Genomic DNA, 24,919 nt, shown 5'->3' with positions numbered 1-24,919 from the left:
AATACTACCTAAATTACTTTATTCAGTGTAATACTAATCAAACTACCAAAGAATTACTTTGTAAAGCTTGAAAAAATAGTAAAATTCATCTAGAAGCACAAAAAGTTAAGAATGTCAGGAGAATCAATGAAAAAAAAAGGGAAGAAAGGTAGCCTAAAATACCAGATATCAAACTCTATTACAAAGTTGTGGTGATCAAAACAATTTGGTACTGGATAAAGAACAGAGAAGTTGATCCCTGGAACAGATTAGGTAAATAATATTAAGAAGCAAATGAACAGAGTAACCTGGTTTTTGATAAATCCAAAGATTTCAGTTTTGGGGCCAAGAGCTCATTATTTGATAAAAACTGTTGAGAAACTTGGAAAGTAGTCTGGCAAAAGTTAGATATAAACCAACATCTCACATTATATACCAAGATAAGTTCAAAATTAGGTCATGAGTTAGACATAAAGGGTGATATTATAACCTAATCATTGAAGTATGGGAAAAATTATCTTTCAGATCTATGGATATGGGAAGAGTTCATGACCAAAAAAGAGATAGAGATAAATGTGAGGTAAAGTAGATTCGATTACATAAAATTTTAAAGCTTTTGCACAAATAATACCAATGCAGGTAACATTAAAAGGCCCAGAGAGTTATAAAGAGAATTTTCTCCTCTCTGTGTGCAGCTGATTATATCCTCCCACTGAGATGCCTTTGAACAAATGAAATACATTAATAAACAATGCTTTTGGATAAATACTTGTTTTATTTTAATAGTGGTTTGTAAAGACACCAGGTGAACAGCAATGTGAAATAAAAAGTTTAAAGAAATACGGATAAGCTTTGGAACAAGTGTAATCTTTTTTCTAGAAAAGAAGTTTCCCTATTGGTAGTTTCTGATTGGCTTTGTACTCTAAGCAGACCTGAAAGATTATTTAAAAAATCCATACCCTAGAAACCTGAATTTATTATTAGCAAGAAGAGCATTCCTTGGTCTGCTAATAATCTCTTTGCTTTCAGTTTGGTTCCCTACCTTTGAGTCACATCCAGCTGAATGGTATGCTTCTCAAAAAGGTTGAGAGAATCCCCTGACATTAAAGGCAAATAAGGAGACACCTATCGGGCTTTTTTAGCAGAAGAGCAATTTGATTACATCTTAGCTTTAGGCCTATTTAGGATTAAATGACGTATCACAGACATAGACATCATTTGTAAAGCTTAAAGCCCTATATAAATGTTAGCCATTGTTTATCATCATCATCACCATCATTAGCAATACTTTGATAGCTGTGTGGATGATGGATTTTCAAAGGGAAACACCTGAAACAAGGAAACTAATTAGGAATGCATTCAATAGTCCAAGAAATGATAAGGTCTATAAAATATCATGGACGGCTTCTTATAGACAGTTTAACTTTGCAAGGGGATAAGTACAGCATTCAATTTTTACATCTGTTATTTCTCACTCTTGCTATGTTGCTGGCCCATTTCTATTTCTGATCAGATATTTAATGATTAATGTTCTTTATTACACATTTGTCATCATTGATACTATGCTTCATTCTACTTACCATATATTTCTCCATTGTCTTTGAGTCACATATAACTTGATTATTTGGAGATTATAATATTCTATAATTCATAGTTATTTAGCATGCCCAGAATTTTTTTTTAAATTTGGGCCTGTGATTTCTTCTGTGTGGTATAGAAGGCCCTTCTATTAATGTAGATAAACAATTCAACTCATAGGTAACTTATGTTCCTAACAAGATGTCTGAGATGCTAAGAGGTGATCTGTAGAAGCTAACATAGCTAGGATATGTCAGAGGCAAGACTTGGATGCAGGTATTCCTAATTCTTAAGGTTTTACTTCACGGAACAGTTACTGTCTAATTCCCCTTATGCAATCCAGTCTACTTTCTAATTAATTCTCTTCTGGACTCAGCTCAGCATCCACCTAGAAGATGCCTAAAATAAATGTACTGATGAACTAGTTCAATCCAACCACTTATTAGAGCAGGATAACAGACATTTTTCACACACTTAATTTTTTAATGGATTTTTATGCAGCAATCTTGTGAGTTGTTGTGGATCTCATTTAGGAGACTCTGTAGCAGTCTAAGTTCTGACACAAATAGAAAAATGTTACCCACAAATAGGAGCATATGGAGGACTGTACCACTTGTAGAGTATCAGCTATCTGTACTTTACACTGGGACACTTACTTAACTGGGGGCTAAGCATTATCATACTCAGTAGGCATTCCAATCCAGTACACAGAAACTTGAGGTGGGTTTGCTTTCTGATATTTATAATGAAAGGGCACTTCCCTCCCAACTTCATAGCAGGCCCAGATATCATCTGACTACTTCCTGTCAGGCATAATGACTAAATGGTTCATATTGTATGATACTGAAGTCTTTTAATTGGTTGTGGACATAGAGCTCTGTGGATATACTGAAGGGGTGATAATATATCTTTAATGTACTTTCCATCTCTAAATCCTATGATCCCACATTACTGAAAAATTTTATTCTTGACCTCCATACTATCATTACTGAATTTAAGCATAGGAGTCACATCTTTTCAGTTGACAGCTGGGACTTTTAATACTGTTCTAATCATACACTTTAGAATTAAAGAACAATTCCATAAAGCTAACAGAATATAGCATGAAGGAAAACTATCTTTTAAATAAAAATACCCATTTATATTTACAGATTATCAGGGAAACTATTCCCAGCAGTCTTCTGAAGAACTTTATTGCAAAGTATTTAAAGACACAATACAGTGTCTGCAATAGAGCAATGTGAAACATTTAGTTGGCTAAACTCAAATACACAGACTGGCATCATGAGTGGAAGGAAAAACAGAAAGAAAAAATACCAATCCCTAAAACAGTATTCAAATGATTCATTAAGAAATCTTCAAATGAGGGCAATTTACAATTATGTACATGCAAATGGTATCTACTTCTCAGGCACCTAATTATGCTATCTACAAAGGTATTTACTTAATACTTGTACATCTCTATAGAGCTTCAAAATAATAAGCATAGAATACTGAAACAGAATAGTATATATTAATATTTTCCTATAAATATTTTATTTAACCTAGTACTATTGAATGTAGATAAAATGCGAAAAGAAATTGAAATGCAATAGGTATTCTTTTTCATAATCTTACAGTAAAGCCAGAATGCCATTTTTACTTTAAGTCACTCATTTAAATTTAAGCCTAGAAAGCATTCTTGGTTTCAAAAAAAAAAAGCAAAGAATTAAAAAACTCATTTTATGTGTCTATGCCCATGCTACTCTCCAAAATTCTATAAAAATGCCTTCTTCAGTTGAAATTTTATTCATAAATTAGTCCCCTTATTTTCAAATACATTCTAGAAGCTGGCAGATAGTGCAAGGAGCCGAGATTGCATGCCTGTATTCTCTAGATGTAAAGATCTCAGTCAATGAATGTGACAATTTATATCTAAAGCTTCAATTCTGTACAATAACCATTCATTATATGCCAGGCTGACAGTGGGGATACAAAGACTAAAAAAAGTCTCTGTTCTTAATCATCTCCATGATACTCCTCTCTTTAGATTTCTGGAATGCATCCAGTTCTCCATTTACCTGTTCAAACACTTTTTCTCAGTCTTCTTTGCTTCATGCTAACTGAGGGTATCCCCCAAGTCTCTGTCCTAGGTGCTCTTCTCTTCTCTTTCTATATTTTTCTTGTTGATATCATCAACTCCCATGGATACAATTGCCATCTCTATGCAGATGATTTTTAAATCTAATTATCCTTTGCAAACCTCTCTCCTGACCTCCAGTCATACATCTTTAACAGCCTATTAGACATAATAAATTTATGTCCTTTAGTCTTCTTAAATTCAACTGAACAAAACTAAACTCATTAACTTTCCTCTCAAACTCTCCTAGCTTCCTAACTTTCCTATTACTGTGGAGAGCACCACCATCATCCCACTCCCCTAGGCTGACAACCTAGGTGGCATCTTAAATACTCTCTCTCTCTCTCTCTCACACACACACACACACACACACACACACACACACACACACACACACAGTTTCCACACATTCCGGTTCACTCTCTGCTCAGTTGTAAAATTGATCTTCCTAAAGTTCAGGTCTGATCACGTGACCTCTTCTCTTCCCATTTAATAAACAACAATGACTCCCCATCAGCTCTGGGATCAAATGTGAATTTTTATGTTTGGCACTCAAAACAGTCACAGAGACCTTCGTAACTTGGTCCCTTCCTACCTTTCCAGTCTTCTTACATCTTACTCACCCCCATGTACTCTGAGATCATGTGAAACTGGCCTCCCTGCTAGTCCTCACAAAAGACACTCCATCTCCAGATGCCGTGTATTCTCACTGGCTGTCTTCCATGCCTGAAATTCTCTCTTCTCATCTCCACCGACTGGCTTTCCTGGCTTTCTTCAATTCTCAGCTAAAATCCCACCTTCTGCAAGACGCCTTTAAGTGCCTTATCAAGTACATATTTTTGTACATAGTTGTTTGTATTTTGACTCCTCCTTTAGACGGTAATCTCTTTGAAAGCATGACTTTTTTTTTGCTTCTATCTAAATCTCCCATGTTTAGCCAAGTACTTGGCAAATTTTGCTGTTATTCAGTCATGTCTGAGTCTTCATGACCTCATGGACCATACTGTCAATGGGTTTCCTTTTGTTTTTCTGACTAGATACTAGAGTGGTATGCCATTTCCTTCTTTAATGGATTAATGAAAAGAGAGGGTAAGTAATTTGCCCAGGCTCACACAGCTAGTAAGTATCCGAGGCCTGATTTGAATTCAGGTCTTCTTGACTTCATTGCTCTACCCACAGAGCCACCTAGCTGCCTCCTAGGCAAAAAAAGGAAGGAAGGAAGGAAGCAAGGAAGACAGGAAGGAAGGAGGGAAGGAGGGAAGGAGGGAAGGGAGAAGGGAAAGAGGGAAGGAGGGAGGGAAAGGAGGAAGGAAGGAAAAGAGGAACAAAGGAAAGGAGGAAGGAAGGGAGGGAGGGGAAGAAAGAACTGAATTGTACTGAAAGTCCAATTTCTGATGGTCCCAGAAGAATGAACCTCCTCCAGCTCACTTGTGGTTGCAATGAGTTTCTAGCATTTTTGACAGAAGGAAAAAACTACAAGCTATGTCTAGTGTGTTTGCAGGCTCTCTTTCTATCACCTCTCTTCCTTTCTCTGACATGGCAGTAGGTACTTATGCCTCTGAGATATTGACATGAGAGGCAGAAAGTGAGAGAATGATAGAAAGACTAAGAAACAGATGCAGCAGTTGATGAGGAGCTCTTGCAGGACACTAACTGGAGTAGTCAAGAGAGCTCAGGATCAGTCATGATCAGTACTGTCCAGTAACCACCAAAGTCTGCCAGTTAACATGACTTCTGTATGTATGCTTGTATGCAGGGGAAATAAGGAAGTAATTTTTCCATATCAGCCCAAGATGTAGATGGGTCTACAATTCTCCATAGCTCTCTCCTTCCTAAGTCCCAGATACATGCAGTCAGGATTTCACCTCCATATGGGAGGAAAAAGAAGAACAAAGAAAAGATGGTTGACAGCAACCACTGACATACAAAAGTGTCAGATCTACTTTACTTCTAACCTTATTCTAAGTAAAATAAAGTATGTAATAATAACATGCTAAGAATCTGAATATATGAACGCTCTGGAAAGTGACTTGATAGAGTAAATACTTAATGAGCTGGGAACTAAGTCATATACAGATAGCAAATTTACATTTTTACTCTTTTCCACATTATCCCATTTCTTCTCCTAGACTAAATCAAACCTAGGAGTCAAGGAAAAATGGCGTAAAGCTGCAGGTTTTATGATTAGCTTATGATTAGCTCATATATTACACTTAACTAATTAAAATCCCTTGGCTAGATAACACAGTGGCTACCTTTTCTCTACAAAAAAGACGGCACACAACAAAGTGTTATAATACTACCAATAAGGGGAGCTATTATTCTAATTTACTCCTTAATAAGATGTCTAAGATAAGTTATTTTCATTTGGCTGTGAATACAAAAGCCCCAGACATAGGAACTGCACAGAGCATGATCTCCATTCTATTTCAACAAACATCCCTAATTCAAGAGGATCCAGGTTCAAATCCATCTTTTGATACATATCGTATGATCCTGGGCAAGCCATTAACCTCTCAATGCCCCAGGTAACTCTCTAAGATAAGTAGCTGATCTACATTGGTAGAGGTAGTCTCCTTAACTGATGGTGCCCATCCCAATGAAATCACAGGTCCTGATAAACAAAAGTAAAACAAATTCATTAAAAGAAGAAATTATAAATACATACAGACATGCGCAAATACTCTCTAAATGCAGAGATTTATTTTTGTGCTTTAAAGGAAAGAAGAAACATATAAAAGTAAAAAGATAAGTAAAAAATATACCTGAGGATGCCTCCAGTCTTTCCAATCTGCTAATTAGCCAGTCCAGGGAGCCAGAAAATTGAGCACAATTTTTGCGATTTCCTCTAATGAGAGCCGCTATAAAATAAAACAAAATTTATATTTATGTCTTTATATACTATATCCCAAAACATTCATAACAAATTAGAGTAAGGCGTTACCACAAGTTTATTGGAGTGGCATGAAATTTAGATTCAATAAAAGACAAAGACATACATCCAGAGAGCTTAAAAACCATCTAGGCCATGAGGGTCTAATTTATTATTATGGAACGTAGCACCTTCATTTTTGTTTCTCATAAAAATTAACTTAAAGTTTGTTATTTAAGACACAGACAGCATGACACAACAGAAAGAAAACAAGAGTCAGAGTAGGGGAGTGGAAAGTGCATTAGATGTGGCATGAAAGAATCTAGATTCAAGCCACAGCTCTGCACTACACGGCCTGACAACCTATGTAACCTTGGGCAATTCATTTAACTTGCCGGATGATCTTACATGTAAAATAAAAGAGTTGGGGGAAAAAAGTCCTCTAAAGGCCCTCCCTGATGAGCCTGTGCCTCCATTTCCTTATATATAAAATCAGGTAATTGGAGAAAATCTCAAAGGGAGATCAATTACATATAATATTGTTAGGAAACTACTATGAATCTATTTTTTTAATGACAATACATTCAGTACTCAAAAATATAAATGGATTTGGATCTTGATCTCATAAATATAGCAATTCCTTCCAATAAGCAGATCACTACCTATCAATATCTGATGATTTTGTGAAAATTTTGTCCTCATCTTTCCATTGATTAACTCACTCACCATTTTCTTTTTTCATTCGTACATTTCTTTAATTTCTTTACTCTGGTTCTTTTTCAAAGTCCATTCATTATTATGGGTAGCAGCCTATCTCATCCACTACTGTCTCATGAGTGTTATTCACTTTAATTTCTTGGAGATTTTAGTATTCTATGACAGCCATACAGTTATATAATAACACCAGTGAAATGTTAGTGTTAAAAAGATGAAACGTGTTTTAGTGACAAGTTTGGGGTAATTAAAAGAGCTTTGTAATTCCCATAGACAACCCAGCTGTTCTCCTCTAACTATTTATTCTTGGTCCCAATTTGGTGACAACGTACACTGTCAGAATAAAATATATATATTCATACACACATGTATATATGTACACATATACATACACAGAGATAAATCTCTCTATATACATAAAACCTTCCTTAAGACAGTGTTGTAAATAGAAGCAAAACAACTCAGGTCTCCCACAATCACTCCAACAAAGAAAAGAAAGGGCACTAGATAAAAAAGTGATAGAGAAGGCAAAATTACAGTCATTGCATTTTGCCATCTCAGATCCTCACAAAGAGGAAGTCAGAAGCCTTTGGGTTACTAGTTAATGGATCTAGTCAGAGAAGCCTAGCACTGGAGACAGCACAAAAGGTGTTCTAGCATAGATGAAGACAGTAAGGGAAAACTAGAGCCAGAAACTATATACTAGGGCAGAGATAAGGGAGCTAAGTCCAAGGTCTAGACTCACAACCTAAATGCTGTGGCTATGTGGCTCTGCTCAAAAACTGGGGCACACAAGCCTGTGGGGTTCAGACCATGAGGCAAGGATTAGAGCATGCTCAAGGTCAGAATACCCCACCCACATCACTACCCCATGTCAACCCTGGGGTACAGGCCAGCCACCACACATCAACCCTGAGATAAAAAGCCTTCCAGCTTTTAACAAAATACAAACACCCATTTTTGTTAAAAAACAGTAAAAAACAGCAAAGGAGTAAACTGACTATATCTTAATATAGTAAACAGTATCTATGTAAAACCAAGAGCCAGCATTATGTGTAAAGATGATAAACTAGAAGCCACTATAATTAGATCAAGGGTAAAACAAAGATGTCTATTATCACCACTATTATTTAACAGTGTTAGAACTATTAGCTACATAAATAAGACAAAGAAATTGAGGGAAAATGCATAGACAAAGAGGAAACAAAATAATCACTTTCTGCATTTGATATGACAACCTAAAGAATCTAGTCACTAAATTTATTTGAAACAATAATTTCAGCAAAGTAGCAGAATATGAAATAAACCCACAATAAACCATCATCCTTCCTATATATTATCAACAAATCCCCCAAAGAGTGAGAAAGTAAAATTCTATTAAAAACAATTACAGAACATATAACACAGGTTAAGAGTTCACCTACCGAGACATACATAGGAATTATAAAAATACAATTAGAAAATATTCTTTAGAGAAAGGAAGACAGATCTAAGTGGAGACATATCAATAGCTCATAGTTGAGTTGTGGCAATATAAAAAAGTGACAGCATTTCTTAAAAGGATATATTTATGTCTGGAGCACCAGCCCTGAAGTCAGGAGGACCTGAGTTCAAACCCAGCCTCAGACATGCAAGAGTCACTAGCTGTGTGACTCTGGGCAAGTCACTTAACTCCAATTGCCTCACCCACCCAAAAAATAATAATAATGTATTTATTCAGTTCCATAGAAATCAAATTCCCAATGACCTACCTTAGAGAACTAGGGAAGAAATAATAAAACCAATACAAAAAAAAAGGCTCAAGATTCTCACAGAAATACTGAAAAAAAAATAACAGGAGTAGTGAGGCCTAAGACAAAAGACCTCAAAGTAAACTATAAAGCAGTCATCATTAAAACAATTCAGCACTAGTTAAAAAACACACGACAATCAATGGAACAGATTACGTACATAGCATAAAAAACAAACAAATATAGTAGCCTACTGTTTCATTAACCCAAAAATCCTCTAATACTGGAGTAAGCACTATTATTCAAGAAAATCTAAAAAGTAATCTGCAAGAAATTAGTTTTAGACCAACATCTCACACCATATGACACAGGTTTCCAATGAATAGATGGGCTAGATATAAAAGGTTATATCATAAACATATTATAAGAGTAAGGAAGAAAATAACTTTTATGACTATGGCTAAGAGAAGAGGTCATGACCAGAGAAGGAATAGAGCGGATCACAGAAGATAAAATGTCCAACTTTGCTTACGTGAAATTAAGAAATTTTTGAATAAACAAAACCAATATAGTTAAAATTAGAAATGAAACTGTTAACTGGGAAAAATCTCTGCAGCAAATTTGTCTGACAAAAGTCTCATATTCAAGATATCTAGGAACTTATTCCAATGTATAAAAGTGGCACTTATTTCCTAAGAGATAAACAGTCAAAGGAATTTCCAAAGAAAGAAGTATAAGCAATTATCATCAAATGAAAAAAATTCTCCAAATCACTAGTAATTAGAAAAATAATAATGGAAAAAAAAACAACCCTAAGGTTCTAACTCACACCTATCAAATTGACCAATAAGATAAAAGACTCACATGACATTTATTGTAGACTCTGTAGGATGACATGTATCTTAATGCATTTTCAGTGGAGTTGTGAATCGGTCCAACAATTCTGGAAAACAATTTGTAACTATATCTGAAAAGTCACTAACCTATACATGTCTTTTCACCTAGTAACAACCTACTAAGCCTATCAATATCCCAAGGAAACCACAGAAAAAGGAAAAAGATGCATACATAAAGTTATTTAAGAAAGCACTTTTAGTTGTAAAAAAGAACTGAAAATAAAGGAGGCACACATCAAATGGAGAAAGGACTAATGTAACAACATGCTGTTTAACACAACGTCTGGTACACAGTAGGCACTTAACAAATGTTCATTGATTGACAAATTGGTTGGCTGGTCTTCCCAACTTAAGTCTCTCCCCACTCCATTCCATTACCACATTATCTTTCTCCTCCTAAATGGCTCCTTATCACCTCCATAATCAAAGGTCCCTTCCTACCTTTCCAATCTTTTTAAACCTTATTCCTCTCCATGTATTATGCCATTGGGTAACACTTTCCTCAATGCTGTTCCTCACATAGACACTCCAAATCCTGACCCCAAGCATTTTCACTGGCTGTCACACATACCTAGAACTCTTCCACTCCTTATCTCCACCTCCCAATTTCCCTGGCTTCCTTCAAGTCCCAACTAATGTCCCATCTTTCCTGATTCAATATAATTTGAGAAATGAGCCTAGACAACATAACATCATCAATGGTGAGATGTTGCAGCCTATTTACATCTACATCATCATCATCATCATTTTCTTCTTCTTTCCTCTTTTATATAAATATTTGTGTGTATGTATATATAAAACACTTATTTGTGCATAGTTGTTTTCATGTTATCTCCCCCATTAGATTGTGAGCTCTTTGAGAGCACATACTTTCACACCCCCTTTTTCTTTATATACCCAGCACAGTGATTGGTATATAGTAGGCACTTAATAAATGCTTGTTGACTAAGTCTATTAATCCTGTTTTTGAAAAGTTTTTGGAGAGATAAACAGAAATGTACTCTTTCCAGGTCACCAAGAAGATTAAAAAAATAAGGGATTCCTATACACATTCAAGATTAGAAGAAAAGGAGTGAGTGGTGGGAGACATTTTGTGGTTCTGGAAAAGAAAGAATAAGCAAAGTAATTAGAGCTCTAATTAAAGTAAATAGATATGGAATCTAGAGTAAAGGAAAAGAGGTAAGAGTGAGAAGAGGGTTGTCTCCTCCTCAGGCATTCCTGTTAAGGACAATGCTTAAGCTTTCATTTTTCTGTAAAATGGACACAATTTTAAAAAAAGAGTGCCAATTCTCATCATTAATGCCACAACTGATCTCAAGCTGCAGCAAATTTTATTGTGATGTTTCAGATCTATAATAAAGGAAACTGTTCACAATATGCTCTGGATTGATTTATATTGTAAGTAAATATCAGATAGAACTGAGTTACTTTCTTATTCTGATAGCAGGAAAACCATCCTGAAATTATGTTCAGATGAAAGGTAAAATTTTGGGAAAAAGGGAAAAAAAATACTAAGTAAAATGAGAGATGAAGCAAACAACCCCTAGCAACTGATAGGATACCACTATAATCAATTGTAAGATTATAAAATTACATTCCAAAATAACTCAGTTTAGTTAAATTGCAATGCCTTAGTTTTGCTGGTATTGACTTTCTACATAATTCTGATAAAATCAATAATTTTATCTATGATGTCTTTTCCTCCCTCATAGGGTTGTGAGCTATTTAATAAGCTAATGGAACCTCTGCTTCCAGGAGCCAAGATGGTGGAGTAAGAAAGAACAACCAGGTCTTCCAGTGCCTCAGCAAAACTCTTGGAAGCAGTGCCAGGAGCCACACTACCCAGTCCTACCCCTAGAGTTCCAGGGTTGCTGATTCCAGCCCAACACCAGAAGTGTTGTGTTCCATGTCTTAGACACTGACAACATTTATTGAAGAGGAAGAGCCAAGATGGAGGAGTAAAGGCAGGGACTCACCTAAGCTCTCCCCCAAACCCCTCCAATTACCTTTTAAAAATGACTCTGAACAACTTCTGGAGCAGCAGTACCCACAAAAAGACGGAATTAAACAGATTTTCAGCCCAAGACAACTTGGAAGGTCAGCAGGAAACATCTGTTGCACCCGAGTAAGAGAGTACAGTTCAGCGCAGACCACGCCCATGCAGGATAGGCCCCAATAAACCCAGAGCAGGTCATGGGAGTGACTGAATCAGCAGCAGCAGAATGGTTTCCAGACCTCTCAACCTACAGACACCAAAGACAACTTAAAAGGTCAATAGGAAAGGTCTGTCACGTCAAGGTGAGAGTCCAGTGCAGGTTGTGCCAGTATAGCCCCGGCCCCAGCAAACCAGGAACAGGTCTTGGAAGTGACTGAATCAGTAGTGGCAAGTGGCTGCAGCTGTGGGTGCTTCCACAGCTCTCAGCCCGCAGATGGTAAGGGGTTCGAACAATTGGTCAGAAAGCAATTACAGGGGTCTTTTTGCTAGCACTGAGGCAGGACTCAGTTGCTTTGTCCATACTTGGAGCCTAGTTGAAGTCCTGGGTGGAAGTCCCAGGACAAGGAAGAGCACTAGCATAGCAGAGCTAGCAGCCACAGTGGAGGGGGAACATTCCTCATAGACTAGGAGAGCAGTAAATACCTCTTCTCAGATCACACCACCTTGGAAGAACTGAAAACTTAGAGGTCCCTAGAAGTATCTCTGGAAACAGCTGCATAAAACCCCTGAATCTTGGGACAATGCGCCCTCCACCCTGGAAGCAGAGCCTTACTTTAGCAAACAGTTCAAAGTAAACTGATAGGCTCAGAAAATTAGCAAGAAACAGAAAAAAACAACACAAAAAAAAAACCAAGAACAAAAACAAAAACCTCTGACTAGTGAAAATAACCACAGTGACAAGGAAATTCAAAATACACACTCAAAAGAAGACAATAAAATCAAAGCTATTACATCTAAAACCTCCAAGAAAAATATGAATTGGTATCAGGCCAATGGAAAAGCTCAAAAAGGATTTTGGAAATCAGATAATAGCAGTAGAGGAAAAATTGGGAAGAGAAGTAAGAGCGATATTAAAAAATCATGAAAAACAAGTCAAAAGCTTAGTAAAGGGGAAACAAAAAAATACTGATGTAAAAAACACCATAAAAAAATAGACTAGGCCAAATGGTAAAAGAGGTCCAAAATCCAATGAGGAGAAAACAGAATTGGCCAAATGGAAAAAGAGGTCTAAAAGCTCACTGAAGAAAAGAATTCCTTAAAACTTAGAATGGAACAAATGGAAGCTGATGATTCTATGAGAAATCAAGAAACAATAAAACAAAACCAAAAGAATGAAAAAATAGAAGACAATGGCAAATATCAATTTTTCAATGGAAAAATAACTGACCTGGAAAAATAGATCCAAGAGAGATAATTTGAAAATTATTGGACTTCCTGAATGCCATGATGAAAAAAAGACCCTAGACATCATCTTTCAAGAAATTATCAAGGAAAACTACCCTGATATTCTAGAACCAGAGGGTAAAATAAAAATTGAAAGAATTCACCAATCACCTCCTAAAAGAGATCCCAGAATGAAAACTCCCAAGAATATAGCCAAATTCCAGAGTTCCCAGGTCAATGAAGAAATATTGCAAGCAGCCAGAAAGAAACAATTCAAATATGATTAAGCCACAGTCAGGATAATATCAACTTTAGCAACTTCTACATTAAAGGATTGGAAGGCTTGGAATATTATATTCCAGAGGGCAAAGAAGCTAGGATTACAACCAAGAATCATTTACCCAACAAAATTGAGTATAATCCTCCAGGGGTGGAAATGGATATTCAATGAGCTAGAGGACTTTAAGCATTCTTGATGGAAAGACCAGAGCTGAATAGAAAATTTTGCTTTCAAATACAAGACTCAAGAGAAGCATAAATAGGTAAACAGGAAAGGGAAATCATAAGGGACTTAATAAGGTTAAACTGTTTACATTCCTACATGGGAAGATGATATTTGTAACTCATAAGACCTTTCTCATTATAATGGTAGTTAGAAGGAGTATACATAGACAGAGGGCACAGATGTGGGTTAAATATGAAGGATTGATACATAAAAAACAACTTTAGGAGTGAGAGAGGAATGTACTAGGAGAAAAAGAAAGGGAGAAGTAGAATGGGGTAAATTATCGCAATTAACTGGCAAGAAAAAGCTTTTACAGTAGAGGGGAAGAACGGGGAGGTGAGAAGTGAGTGAACCTTACTCTCATCAGAACTGGTTCAAAGAGGGAATAACATAAACACACAATTGGGTATAGAAATCTATCTCATCCTACATGAAAGTAGGAGGGGAAGGGGATAAGAGAAAGGGGAGTGACAAAAAGAAGGGCAGATTGGGGTAGGAGGAGTCAGAACCAAAACATTTTTGAGGAGGGACAGGGTGAAAGGAGCAAGAGAACAGAATAAAGAGAGAATAGGAGGGAGGGAAATCCAGTTAGAAATAGTAACTGTGAAAAAAAATTAAAGCAAGTCTCTCTCTGATAAAGGCCTCATTTCTCAAACATACAGAGAACTTAATCAAATTTATAAAAATAAGAGTCATACCTCAATTGATAAATGATGAAGAGATATGATCAGTTTTCAGATGAAATAATCAAAACTATCTATAGCCATATAAAAATTCTCTCACTATTGATTAGAGAAATGAAAATTAAAACAATTCTGAGGTTCTACCTCATACCTATTAAAAATATTCAGACACTGATGGTGTCTGAATATAGACTGAAGCATGCTTTTTTTTTTACTTTATTTTTTTCTTGAGGTTTTTTTGTTTGTTTGTTTTAGTTTTCTTTCACAACATGACTATTATGGATATGTTTTGCATGACTACATATGTATAACCTATACTGAATTGCTCACCTCATTAATGAGGGTGGGTGGGTAGGGAGGAAGGAAGGGAGAGAATTTGGAACTCAGATTTTTGAAAATTAATGTTAAAAATTGTTTTTACATGAAACTGGGGAAAAATAAAATACTAAATAAAGACAACAACCAAAAAAAAAAAAAGAAGTTAATGGGGTGTGTAGGAAAGGGTCTTATAAGAAAGAGGAAAGAGGTATGCTACCTGAAATTATCTAAAAGATAACTCTGTAAAAGGTATGAAATTTTTTACAAACACCAAATAACATATATTCTAGGAACAAACACTTGTCCTCCCTTCAAATACCAATAACAAGTGCATTAAAGGCACATGGCCAATGTCTATTACTTGAGTGATGTCTTTAGTAACATGTTATTCTGAGGATATTTGGTCATCTCATAGTCCAACAGTCTTGGTAAATATGTGCAAAAAGATCACGATTAAAATAATTGTGGATTATGTACCAATATCAGTTGCAGAGGACAGAGAGGTGCAGGCATTTTATTAAAAAAATTGGTAAGCTCATCCAAATTAAATTAACACATACTTTAATATGTAATTACTTCAATGTAAAAGTAATATAAGTGAGGATATCAGGAAGTATTTCCAAAAGTATGGTTCTAGAAGAAGGAATAAGAAGTCAAAGACTTGTGGACTACATAGAAGATATGCCTCTAATCATGAACTCTTCCCTCTGAAAAGTTTGAAAGGCACTGGACAGGGGACCATTAGAACCCAGAAAATATTTTAGTCAGCAATCACTTGATTTACCTCTCAAACAGAGATGGTAGCCAAAAGTTATACTGATTTAGAAAATAAACTTTAAACTTATCTATAACATTTATTGAAGAAAGATAATGAATAATTATGTGATATATCATCTCAAGAATCAGAAAAAGAAAAAACAGTAGAGGATAAAAACCAGTTTAAAAAAAAAAACTTGGCAAGAGATATAACTAAAGAGTCATTCCATGGGCATTTAGATATGAAAATGGAACAACAAATAGAAGAAAAATGGGAAAGATCAGGAAAGAGTTTTTATTATCAGTTTTAACATCAAAGTGGAGCCACTACAATAGTACTCTAATGGCTTTCCTTACAAAGGAGGTTGAAATGGCATTAAAGAGAATGGAGAGAGGAAAGGTATCCTGATTAGACTAGATATATATGGAGATTTTTGCTGGAAGAGGCACAATTTTCAGGACAGCAGTATCCATTCTCAAGATACCTGAATGTGGTGAAGATATTGAAGATATGACAGGAAAAATTTCAGACTTTCTTGATACAATAAAAAGGTAACACAGAGAACATTAACAACTACTGGCTTATATACTTTCTCATTATACAGTTTTTTAATGAGAATTATCTACATATTAATTGATGTTTTTGATGGGATATTGATAGGGAATAAACAGACTTTCTAAAATGATACTCTACCATGGTCTAGATCTTCACAATACTTACTGAAAGACAAAGGCAATATAAGACAACATTATGCTTATTATTTGGGGATTAAGAAAAAACACTTGATATCATCAAGCAAAATGTCACCTTAAAGGTGCTCTTCCAACAAGGTGTCTTCCATCCAAATACCAAAATCATTCAAGATTCCTTGAAATATATAGCAATAGGGAGGAAAAGTATTCAAAAGCTATTTGATCATAAACATAAGGCCAAGTATAAAACAGCAAGATATAAACTCGCCAAAGGTGTTTGCTACTATGGAGGAGACACAGTGCATACTCCAAGCTGAAGAGAGATTCCTCACAGATAATGAGGTCTCCTCTAGATGCTCTATTTTCAGCTGACTTTCTGCTGATGGCATCAAGTCTCTGAATACTAGAGAGCATTCTGGATGAAATCTGTAATCACTCAAATGAGTATGGGATGACCAAGGGAAGAGCACAAAAGTGAAGCATATCTATTGCCTAAATTATGACACATATTTAGATGGACAACCTAGAGTCTTTCTATCAAGTACATCTAAGACAAAAAATACAAATGCACAAGTCGGATTTAGAATTAAATAGCAGAAGAACAAAACAGATTACCTTCAAGGAACTGTGAATGTTATGAAGTACCTCAAGCACCTACAAACAAAGGACTATATTTTTAACTCCAGCTTTCTACCTGTGTTACCATGTAGTTACAAGCCATGAAATACAACAGTATTTGAAGGACTTAAGATGATTATGACATAGAGGGCAATAGAGAGACAAGTGATGCATATCAGCATGCTAAAATATATAACCAATAAGGAATTCAAGATCAGGAGTAAAAGATCAGGGAAAAGTATAATTGTAAGAGAAGACAAGATAGTCCTGCAGTAGGTGGAAGAGATGATAGGTGAACAGCCCAAGAGTTTAACTGGTGTCCTCATGATGTCCAGAGAAAGCAAAGCAAGCCTCCAGCACACTAGGTGGGCCCCTATGGCAAACTTATGGAAGGACATAGAAAAGAGTAGCAAAGAATGGGAAGACATTGTTTTGTCAGAGTAATTGTATTGTCAGAGAGAATATCAAAATTAACGAGATGATATCTTTTTACAGAGTAACAATACCTCAATTACTATAAATGTCAAGGGAAAACAAATTGTAGAGGATTTTAAAATATTTTAAATATCCTTCCACCTGAAAAAAATATTTAAAGTCTTTTTTCTCCTGTTCCATTCTTAGGAAAAATTATACATTCTTCAAGAGAAGCTTTAACAGAGAGCACAAATATGCTTTACTTATTTAATTTCTTTTCTGTGCTTATGTTACTAATAAAGTCTCTGCAGATCATGCAACTTTTAGTATGGAAGGAATCAATATCAGCAGAAGTAGGTAGTTAGCTAACACAATGGAGAGAGCACTGGGTCTGGAGTCAGGAAGCCCTGATTTCAAATCCAGCCTCAGATCCTAACTAGCTGAGTAATTGCACAAGTCTCTTAATCTCTGCCTTCCTCAGTTTCCTCAATTATAAAATGGGAATAATAATAATAACAAGAGTTGTTGTGAGGACCAAATTACATAACAGTTGTAAGAACCATGCCTGGTACATGGTAGGCACTGAATAAATGCTTGTCCCCACAGTTCCACCAGCACAGGAATAGGGGTTAGCAAATAGGGGAAAGGGTGTAGAACACTGTTTTCCACCTATAGGTTCTATAGAGTGCTACTAGTATAAAGCAAATGTTTACCACTTAACAAAACATTTACAACAAAAAGGTCCCTACTTATTAAATCTAATAGCCTTAAAAAACAAAAAAACTCTCCTACCCCATCCACATGACCTAAGTTACACACCTGACACTCTTCAAAGTCCAAAGCTACCAGATTGAGGATAGGAGGAATGAAACTATGTAGATATTTTATTGGTCCTCAGTAGAGAGATTAAAGTCTACTAGAATCTGACTCTAATTATCTCATGATGGTGAAAAAAGTGACTCTTTTTAAAAGTTTTCAAGGTTATATCAATGGAGAACGTGTTATGGCAGGATATAACAAGATTAAAGGGCTTTAAACACAAACCTAGTATTGGACCAAAGACTAGCCTAACTATGCTTACAGTTTCATTGCTAAAAAGTTGGTCATGTCAATAACAAAAATTGTGAAGTTGCTACTGTATAAAATCATAGCAATCCTTATCAATGTAGGTAATAACTACGTTGAAGGAATCATAAAAACCCTGAAATACTGATGTACTGACCTATAATATAGTTTAGGTTTGGAAACACTGCACTACAGTATCTTAGCAATCAAATATTAGGTATTATCATGTACATTTCACATAGAAACATCAATTTCCAGAAAGCTGGTGTTGCAGTTCTCTTCCTCTGAGCAAAGGGAAATGTTGCAGCTGTGGCACTGCTCACTTCAGAACCACGTAACTTGGTTTATAATCTATGAAAACTACTAGATTAGTATCAATGCTGGTAAAAAGTTAATGAATAAACAATTACAGCACTCTTACATAATCATTTTAAACACACATATATTCAGATTCATGATTTCACCACCTTTAAAAAACATTCTTACTTCTTACCTAGTAACTCATACAAAGAGTTTAGTATAGACTTCCAAGATTCTCCTGCTTCCTTCCCAGCTACATCAGCAAAATGAGCTGCACTGCTATACACATGTAATCGATCAATGCACTCAAGGACAAGGTTAATCATACCCTACAAGGAACAAAAAAAATCAGTGTCAGAAATGGATACCAAGATAGCTAAACATAAAATATTTAATAAGAGGGAAAAAATATAAAATAAAATGCAAAAACATTTTAACAAACATTTAATGCTAACCATTTATGCCAAATGAAAATTCAAGAAAGAAATTAAGTAATTTTATATTGTTATAATTAGTGCAATACAAATATAAAACTGCAAGATCTCTTATGGTAATGAGTAACTGCCATATGTAAATTTGGGATGGAAATATATTAAGAAAGGTTATAGACCTTGAATGTAACATCAGTTTGAAGAAACAAAATAAATGGAAAACTTCATATTTATACAATGAAAGCTACAATCCAATAATATTTATTGTTTATCCACAGCTCACAACAGTGTATTCTACATTGTACTGTAACATATACATATATTCTAGTTAAAGGTTAATAATAGTAAACTAAATATTTAATGTTATATTTTTATTCTAAAATAAACATTACTATTGTAGTAATACTAAAAGATTAATGAATTGAATTGAATTAAATGAATTGAAAAAAGAAAAAACTAACGAAAGTTTAGTGTTATGTAAACAATAGAGAATAATTCATTCAATAATCTTATAAGTATGAACTTTCAATTCCACATAAGTATTTTGTTATTATTACTAGATTAAAGGCTGTAGAGATGAAGTAGAATACTCGACTAAAGAAGCAATAATTAATTCATCAGAAAAATTATCTTCAATAATCTAAATGGTGTCAGTTACCAAAACCTGTGTTCAGATCATGGAAAACTAAAAGAGTTTAACTAAAGCTACTACAGAGCTGCCTGAGATACAGAGGTTTTCATAACATGACGCATATAAATAACTTAATAATCAAACACACCCAGAAATACATACTCCCAATATATAAATTATTTCCTGATGTTGCTATTCCTTTAAATTGAATCTCTGCATTTAAATTTGAGCATCTTCTTTCATACCATTAGGGAATCAATAATTTCTTCTGTGTTCTGAGTGAAAAATGACCTAAAAAAACTGACATGTAGATTTCAAAAGTTTCTGATGGACAATTAATACAAAGCACAGAAAGAGAAGGTCTGTGAGTAGTGCAGAAGGGAAGTAATGATTCTTGGATATCAACATGCATTCACTAATAACAGGCCATCCTGACAATACAGAGATTTAAGAATGGATTCTACTGTCCAATGAAACATGGGCCTTTCATTTTAATTCAGAAAAGTAATTCTACAAGTGATAGAGGAGTATAGCCTTACATATGCAGTACCAGCTGAAATTCACTATGTGACCTTGGGCAAGGCCCTTAGCATTTCTGGTACTATTTCCTCATTTCTAAAATAAAGGATTTGAATTAGATAATGTCTAAGGGCTCCATTCAGCTATAAGACTCTATGATTCAATAAGAACATCGAACAAATCTGGTATCCATACTAGATAGTGACTAATTGCCCAAGTGATTATGAATAATATTCCTAACTAATAATATTCACACTGAAAGCAATTTTTTACTAATTTCCTAATTTTCATTATTTTCTTGTTATTCATGAATTTACTAACCATATTACTTAATTTGATGGTTGAGGAACAAAAAAATTAGTCTATCCGTGCTGATGGAGTACAAAGTTCCAACTTATTGGCTTAACTCTGTTCTCTCTGTAATAGTAGTAATAATATAGTGCTTTAATGTTTTGAAAGCACTTTATACATATATTATTAACTCATTTGATCCTTACAACAACCTTATAAGATATGTTATTTTCTCTGTTTTATAGATGAGGAAACAAAGGCCCAGAGAGATTAAGTGATCTGCCCATGGTCCCACAGCTACTATTAGACTGAATTCAAGTCTTCCTGAATCCAAGTCCTATTACTTCATCCACTGTGCCACATAGCTGCCTTTCCTACATTTACTTCCTAGTTCATGGAAATAAAAATAATAGCATTGTTCCTTCAGACCTAGATTTTCTTTCATTTTAGTGTCACAATATTAGGCTAAATACCCATCAAATAATGATCGAAAGGTTTTAAATGTATATAGTAGACACAGAGTATTTTCCTCATGAAGAGTATCAATCAGGAAGCTATTTTTTCCTACAGAACAGCACAAAATGAATGAATGGGTGGTATAAAATTACCTCTTCTTGGAAGAGATTCTGTCGGTTCTTTAGAGCTCTTAATCGGTTCTGCTTATCTTCATGCTCTAAATGTTCATCTGGTGGGTGGAAGTAGCCAATCAGATCTTGTAGACTCAGACTTACTGACTCTATTGGTAAATCTACTGTGGAAGACTTCACTTTCTTGCTGAGAGCATCAAGGCCCCTAAAACAAGTTGCAAACACTTCAGTAGGTCGATGGTTCTCAAATAATTTTTGTCCATAGACCACGTAGGTAACACTGAATATGTCAAAGACCATCTACAACACCCTCCTCCCAAAAAAAGAATGAATAAAAATGGTGTCTTATTTTCAGGGACATCAGTGAGATACACAAGTTACCAAAGGAAATGTGTTTTTTTCAGCAGCATCCTCCTAATGTGTGAACTACCTCCATCAATGCAGATAATAACCTATGACTTAGTAGATATGTCCTAAGAAGTTGCCTGACATAATGAAAGATTGACTTTCTCAGAGTCATTTAGCTAGAATTTGTCAGAGGGAAGACTTATAGTATCATAGGTCTAGAGTCAGAAGGGGCCCTCTTAGAGTCCACATGGCCCAAACCCTCATTTTACAGATAAGGAAACTGAGGACCCAGAGAGGTAAAGTGACTTCCCCAATGTCATCCAGGTAGTAAGCATTAGATGCATGATGTGAACAGAGGTCCTCAAATTCTAGAGCCAGTACTCTTTTCACTATATCACACCACCTTTTACCCAAGTCATTCCTGAATCATAGTCCAGCATTCTGTCCACCATGCCAAACTTCCTGTCTAGTAAAAGACATGATAGATTATTAATTCATGCCATAGAGAAGAATAGAGTCCTTGCTATGTTATACATAACAATATCGCACCAGAGCTAACCAATAAATATTGATTAAATGCTTACTACATGCCAAGTAATATTTTAAGGGAAGGGAATACAATGACAAAAATTAAACAATGACCTCAAAGAGCTTACGTTCCATAAGGAGATACAACATATATATAAATGAGCATATACAAATAAATAGGTGACAAACTCAAAGGGAGCACTAGAAGCTGTGGGAGAAGGAAAAGTTTCACATAGAAGGAGGCACTTGTACAGAGTTTTAAAGGAAACAAAGAATTCTAAGAAGCAATGATAGAATGGGAGTGTGTTTCAGAAATAGAAGACAGTCAGGACAAAGACTTGGAGATGGAAGATGGAATGACATGTGAGGAAAATTGAGAAAGCCAGCTTGGCATGGAATCTGTGAAGGAGAGCAAAATATAATAATGTTGGAAAAGTAGGATGAAGCAGAGTTGTGAAAGGTTTTAAAAGCCAAACAGAAGAAAGAGCTCATTTTTGATTCTAAAGAAATTTACTGACTAGGGAAGTGACATGGTCAGACCTACACTTTAGGTAAACAACTTTGGCAGACTGTGGAAGAAAATGGTTTGAAGAAGGGAGAAGCTTGAAGCAAGGCAACCAACTAGAAACCTATTGCAATAATCCAGGCATGAGATGCTTAATTAGGGTGACAGCTATGAGAGTAGAACAAAGGGGTGAGATGTGAGAAATGTTGAGAAATAAAAATGGCAAGATATGACCACAGGGGGTGAAAGAGAATGAGAAGTTAAGGATAAAGCTGAAGTTGTAAACCTAGGTGATAAGAAAAATGATGATATTTCAATAGAAGTCACATTCAGTAGAATGTATTTCAATAGAAATAGGTAACTGTGTAAGAGGGTTAATTTTGAGGGTGACTATGAACTTAGTTTTGGACATATTGGGTTTGAGACATTACAGTACTTCCAGTTGGAGGCAGATGGAGAGGTACAAGTGAAACTCTAGAGAAAGAATAGGGTGCAGTATATAGATTTTTAAGTCATTTGCATAGAAGATGATTATACCCAAAGGAATGCCGATTGAGAAAATATAGAAAGAGAACAGAAAAGGGTCCAAGACTGAGCTCGTCATATACCACAGACAGGCAGCTTACTACAGATGATAAACAAGCAAAGGAACCCTACAAACTATCATGAGGTCCATGAAGATACACATAGAGATTCAATAATCTAAGTATTTGGGCAAAAACAGTTACAATATACAATAGCCCTTTATGTTGTCATCAAGGGTTTAAAAATCAGACTGAGGTCTCAACTAAATGATCTTAGCATTTAGTTCCTGATTGAGGAAGATCAATCAACAACAATTTTCTCTAGCATCCTCAGCCTTCATTGCTACAGATTTCTATTCACGGTAGATTGAAAAATGCTTTTTAAAGGGTTCTAGTTTAGGAAAATACATAATACCATAGCATTTTATAGAAAACACAAAACATAATACCACAGCATTTTGCAGAAAACACAAAATGCATCAAACATCATTTATTTGAAATAAACATTATTTTCAGGCACTAAATTAATAAATAATATAGCTGTGCGTCCTCTATGCCTAGGAGGCAAATATATTAGACTACTGGACATGAAGCCAGAAGATTTGGACTTCAGTTCCAGCTTTATAACTTACTAATTATATCCCTGCAGAAGTCAATTAACCTCAATGAGCTTATTTCCTACTCTATACATCAGAAATCACACTTGCACTATCTATTGGGTTGTAGAGAGAATTAAATGAGAAAACACTTAAAAGGCACTTTGTAACTCTCAAGTGCAACATAAATGTGAATAATCATTATTTCCATTGTGCTGTTAATATGTATGAATAACCTTCTTTAATTTATTGCTTGTCTGGAGTAAAAAAGTAAAACAAAGCTGATGAATCTGCCTAGAAATAAAAGTAAAATAGAATCCCTTTTTATTCTTCTGGTCCAATACAAGATGCTTATCGTATGGAAGACATAGCCCAGTGGGGACATGATAGCTATCTATCTATCTATCTACCTATCTATCTATATCTATATCTATCGATATGCATATATATGTATATGTATGTATTTGAAAGACTTTCATGTGGAAAAAATAATTATATTTACTCCATTTCCCCCCAGAGAACCAAACTGAGGAATCAAGAGTAACAAATTAAGAGAAGCAGATTTTGCTCAATTTGAGGAAAAACTTTCCAAAAATTTGTTATTGTTGTTTAGTCATTTTTCAGTCATATCGGACTCTTTGTGAACCCATTTGAGGTTTTCTTGGCAGAGATACTGGAGTGGTTTCCCATTTCCTTCTCCAGTTCATTTTCCAGATGAGTAAATTGTGACAAACAGGGCTAAGTGACTTGCCCAGGGTCACACAGCTAGTAAGTGTCTGAGGCCAGATTTGAACTGATAAAGATGAGTCGTTCTGATAAGGCCCAGCACTCTATCCACTGCACCACCAAGCTGTCCTTCCCAACAATTAGAATCACCCAAAAGTAGAATAGCCTACCTAAGGAGTTTATTTTCTCCCCGGGGATTTTCAAGGAAAAGTTGAATGACCACTTGAGAAGTAGATTCCAGGGAAATTCCTTTTCATGTATGGATTGGAGTAAATGGATTTCAATTCTAAAATTCTGTTATTCTGGGTATTACTGACATAGTAGTGTTTATGTTTCTTCCTATAATATTGAGCAGAAGTTATAAATTGATGTTTAATAATAATTATTATTTTGTTTAGTTTATATTTCAAAGGTTTAGAGCTAGAAGGGACTTCAAGAGATCAGTCTAACCTCCTCATTATACAAATGAAGAAAATGAGGCCCATATAAGGGAAGCAACCTGCAATGTGATGTGGTGAAAAGAACACTGGATTTGGGACTAGGAGACTTAGATACAAAGCTCAACCACCGTTTATTACCAGTAGAACTTTAAGCCAATTGCTTCACTTTGGTTC

General features: G+C 35.3%; 1 protein-coding gene across 1 annotated transcript in view; it reads right to left on the bottom strand.

Annotated features, from left to right (window-relative positions):
* The window catches only part of LOC114050041 (ryanodine receptor 2), an 811,539-nt gene that overhangs the window by 393,305 nt on the left and 393,315 nt on the right, over nt 1-24,919 (bottom strand). Inside the window, exons 15-17 of the mRNA XM_027871576.1 lie at nt 21,100-21,283; nt 18,813-18,948; nt 6,442-6,537 (exon numbers count right to left, since the gene is read on the bottom strand). Of these exons, the coding sequence (XP_027727377.1) occupies nt 6,442-6,537; nt 18,813-18,948; nt 21,100-21,283 (416 nt within the window). The remainder of the gene's footprint in view (nt 1-6,441; nt 6,538-18,812; nt 18,949-21,099; nt 21,284-24,919) is intronic.

Source organism: Vombatus ursinus, unplaced genomic scaffold (genome assembly GCF_900497805.2).
Source record: "Vombatus ursinus unplaced genomic scaffold, bare-nosed wombat genome assembly UNPS02014798.1, whole genome shotgun sequence".
Taxonomy (NCBI): Eukaryota; Metazoa; Chordata; class Mammalia; order Diprotodontia; family Vombatidae; genus Vombatus; species Vombatus ursinus.
The sequence above is the reverse complement of the archived record's forward strand: the minus strand, read 5'-3'. Positions and strand labels throughout refer to the sequence as shown.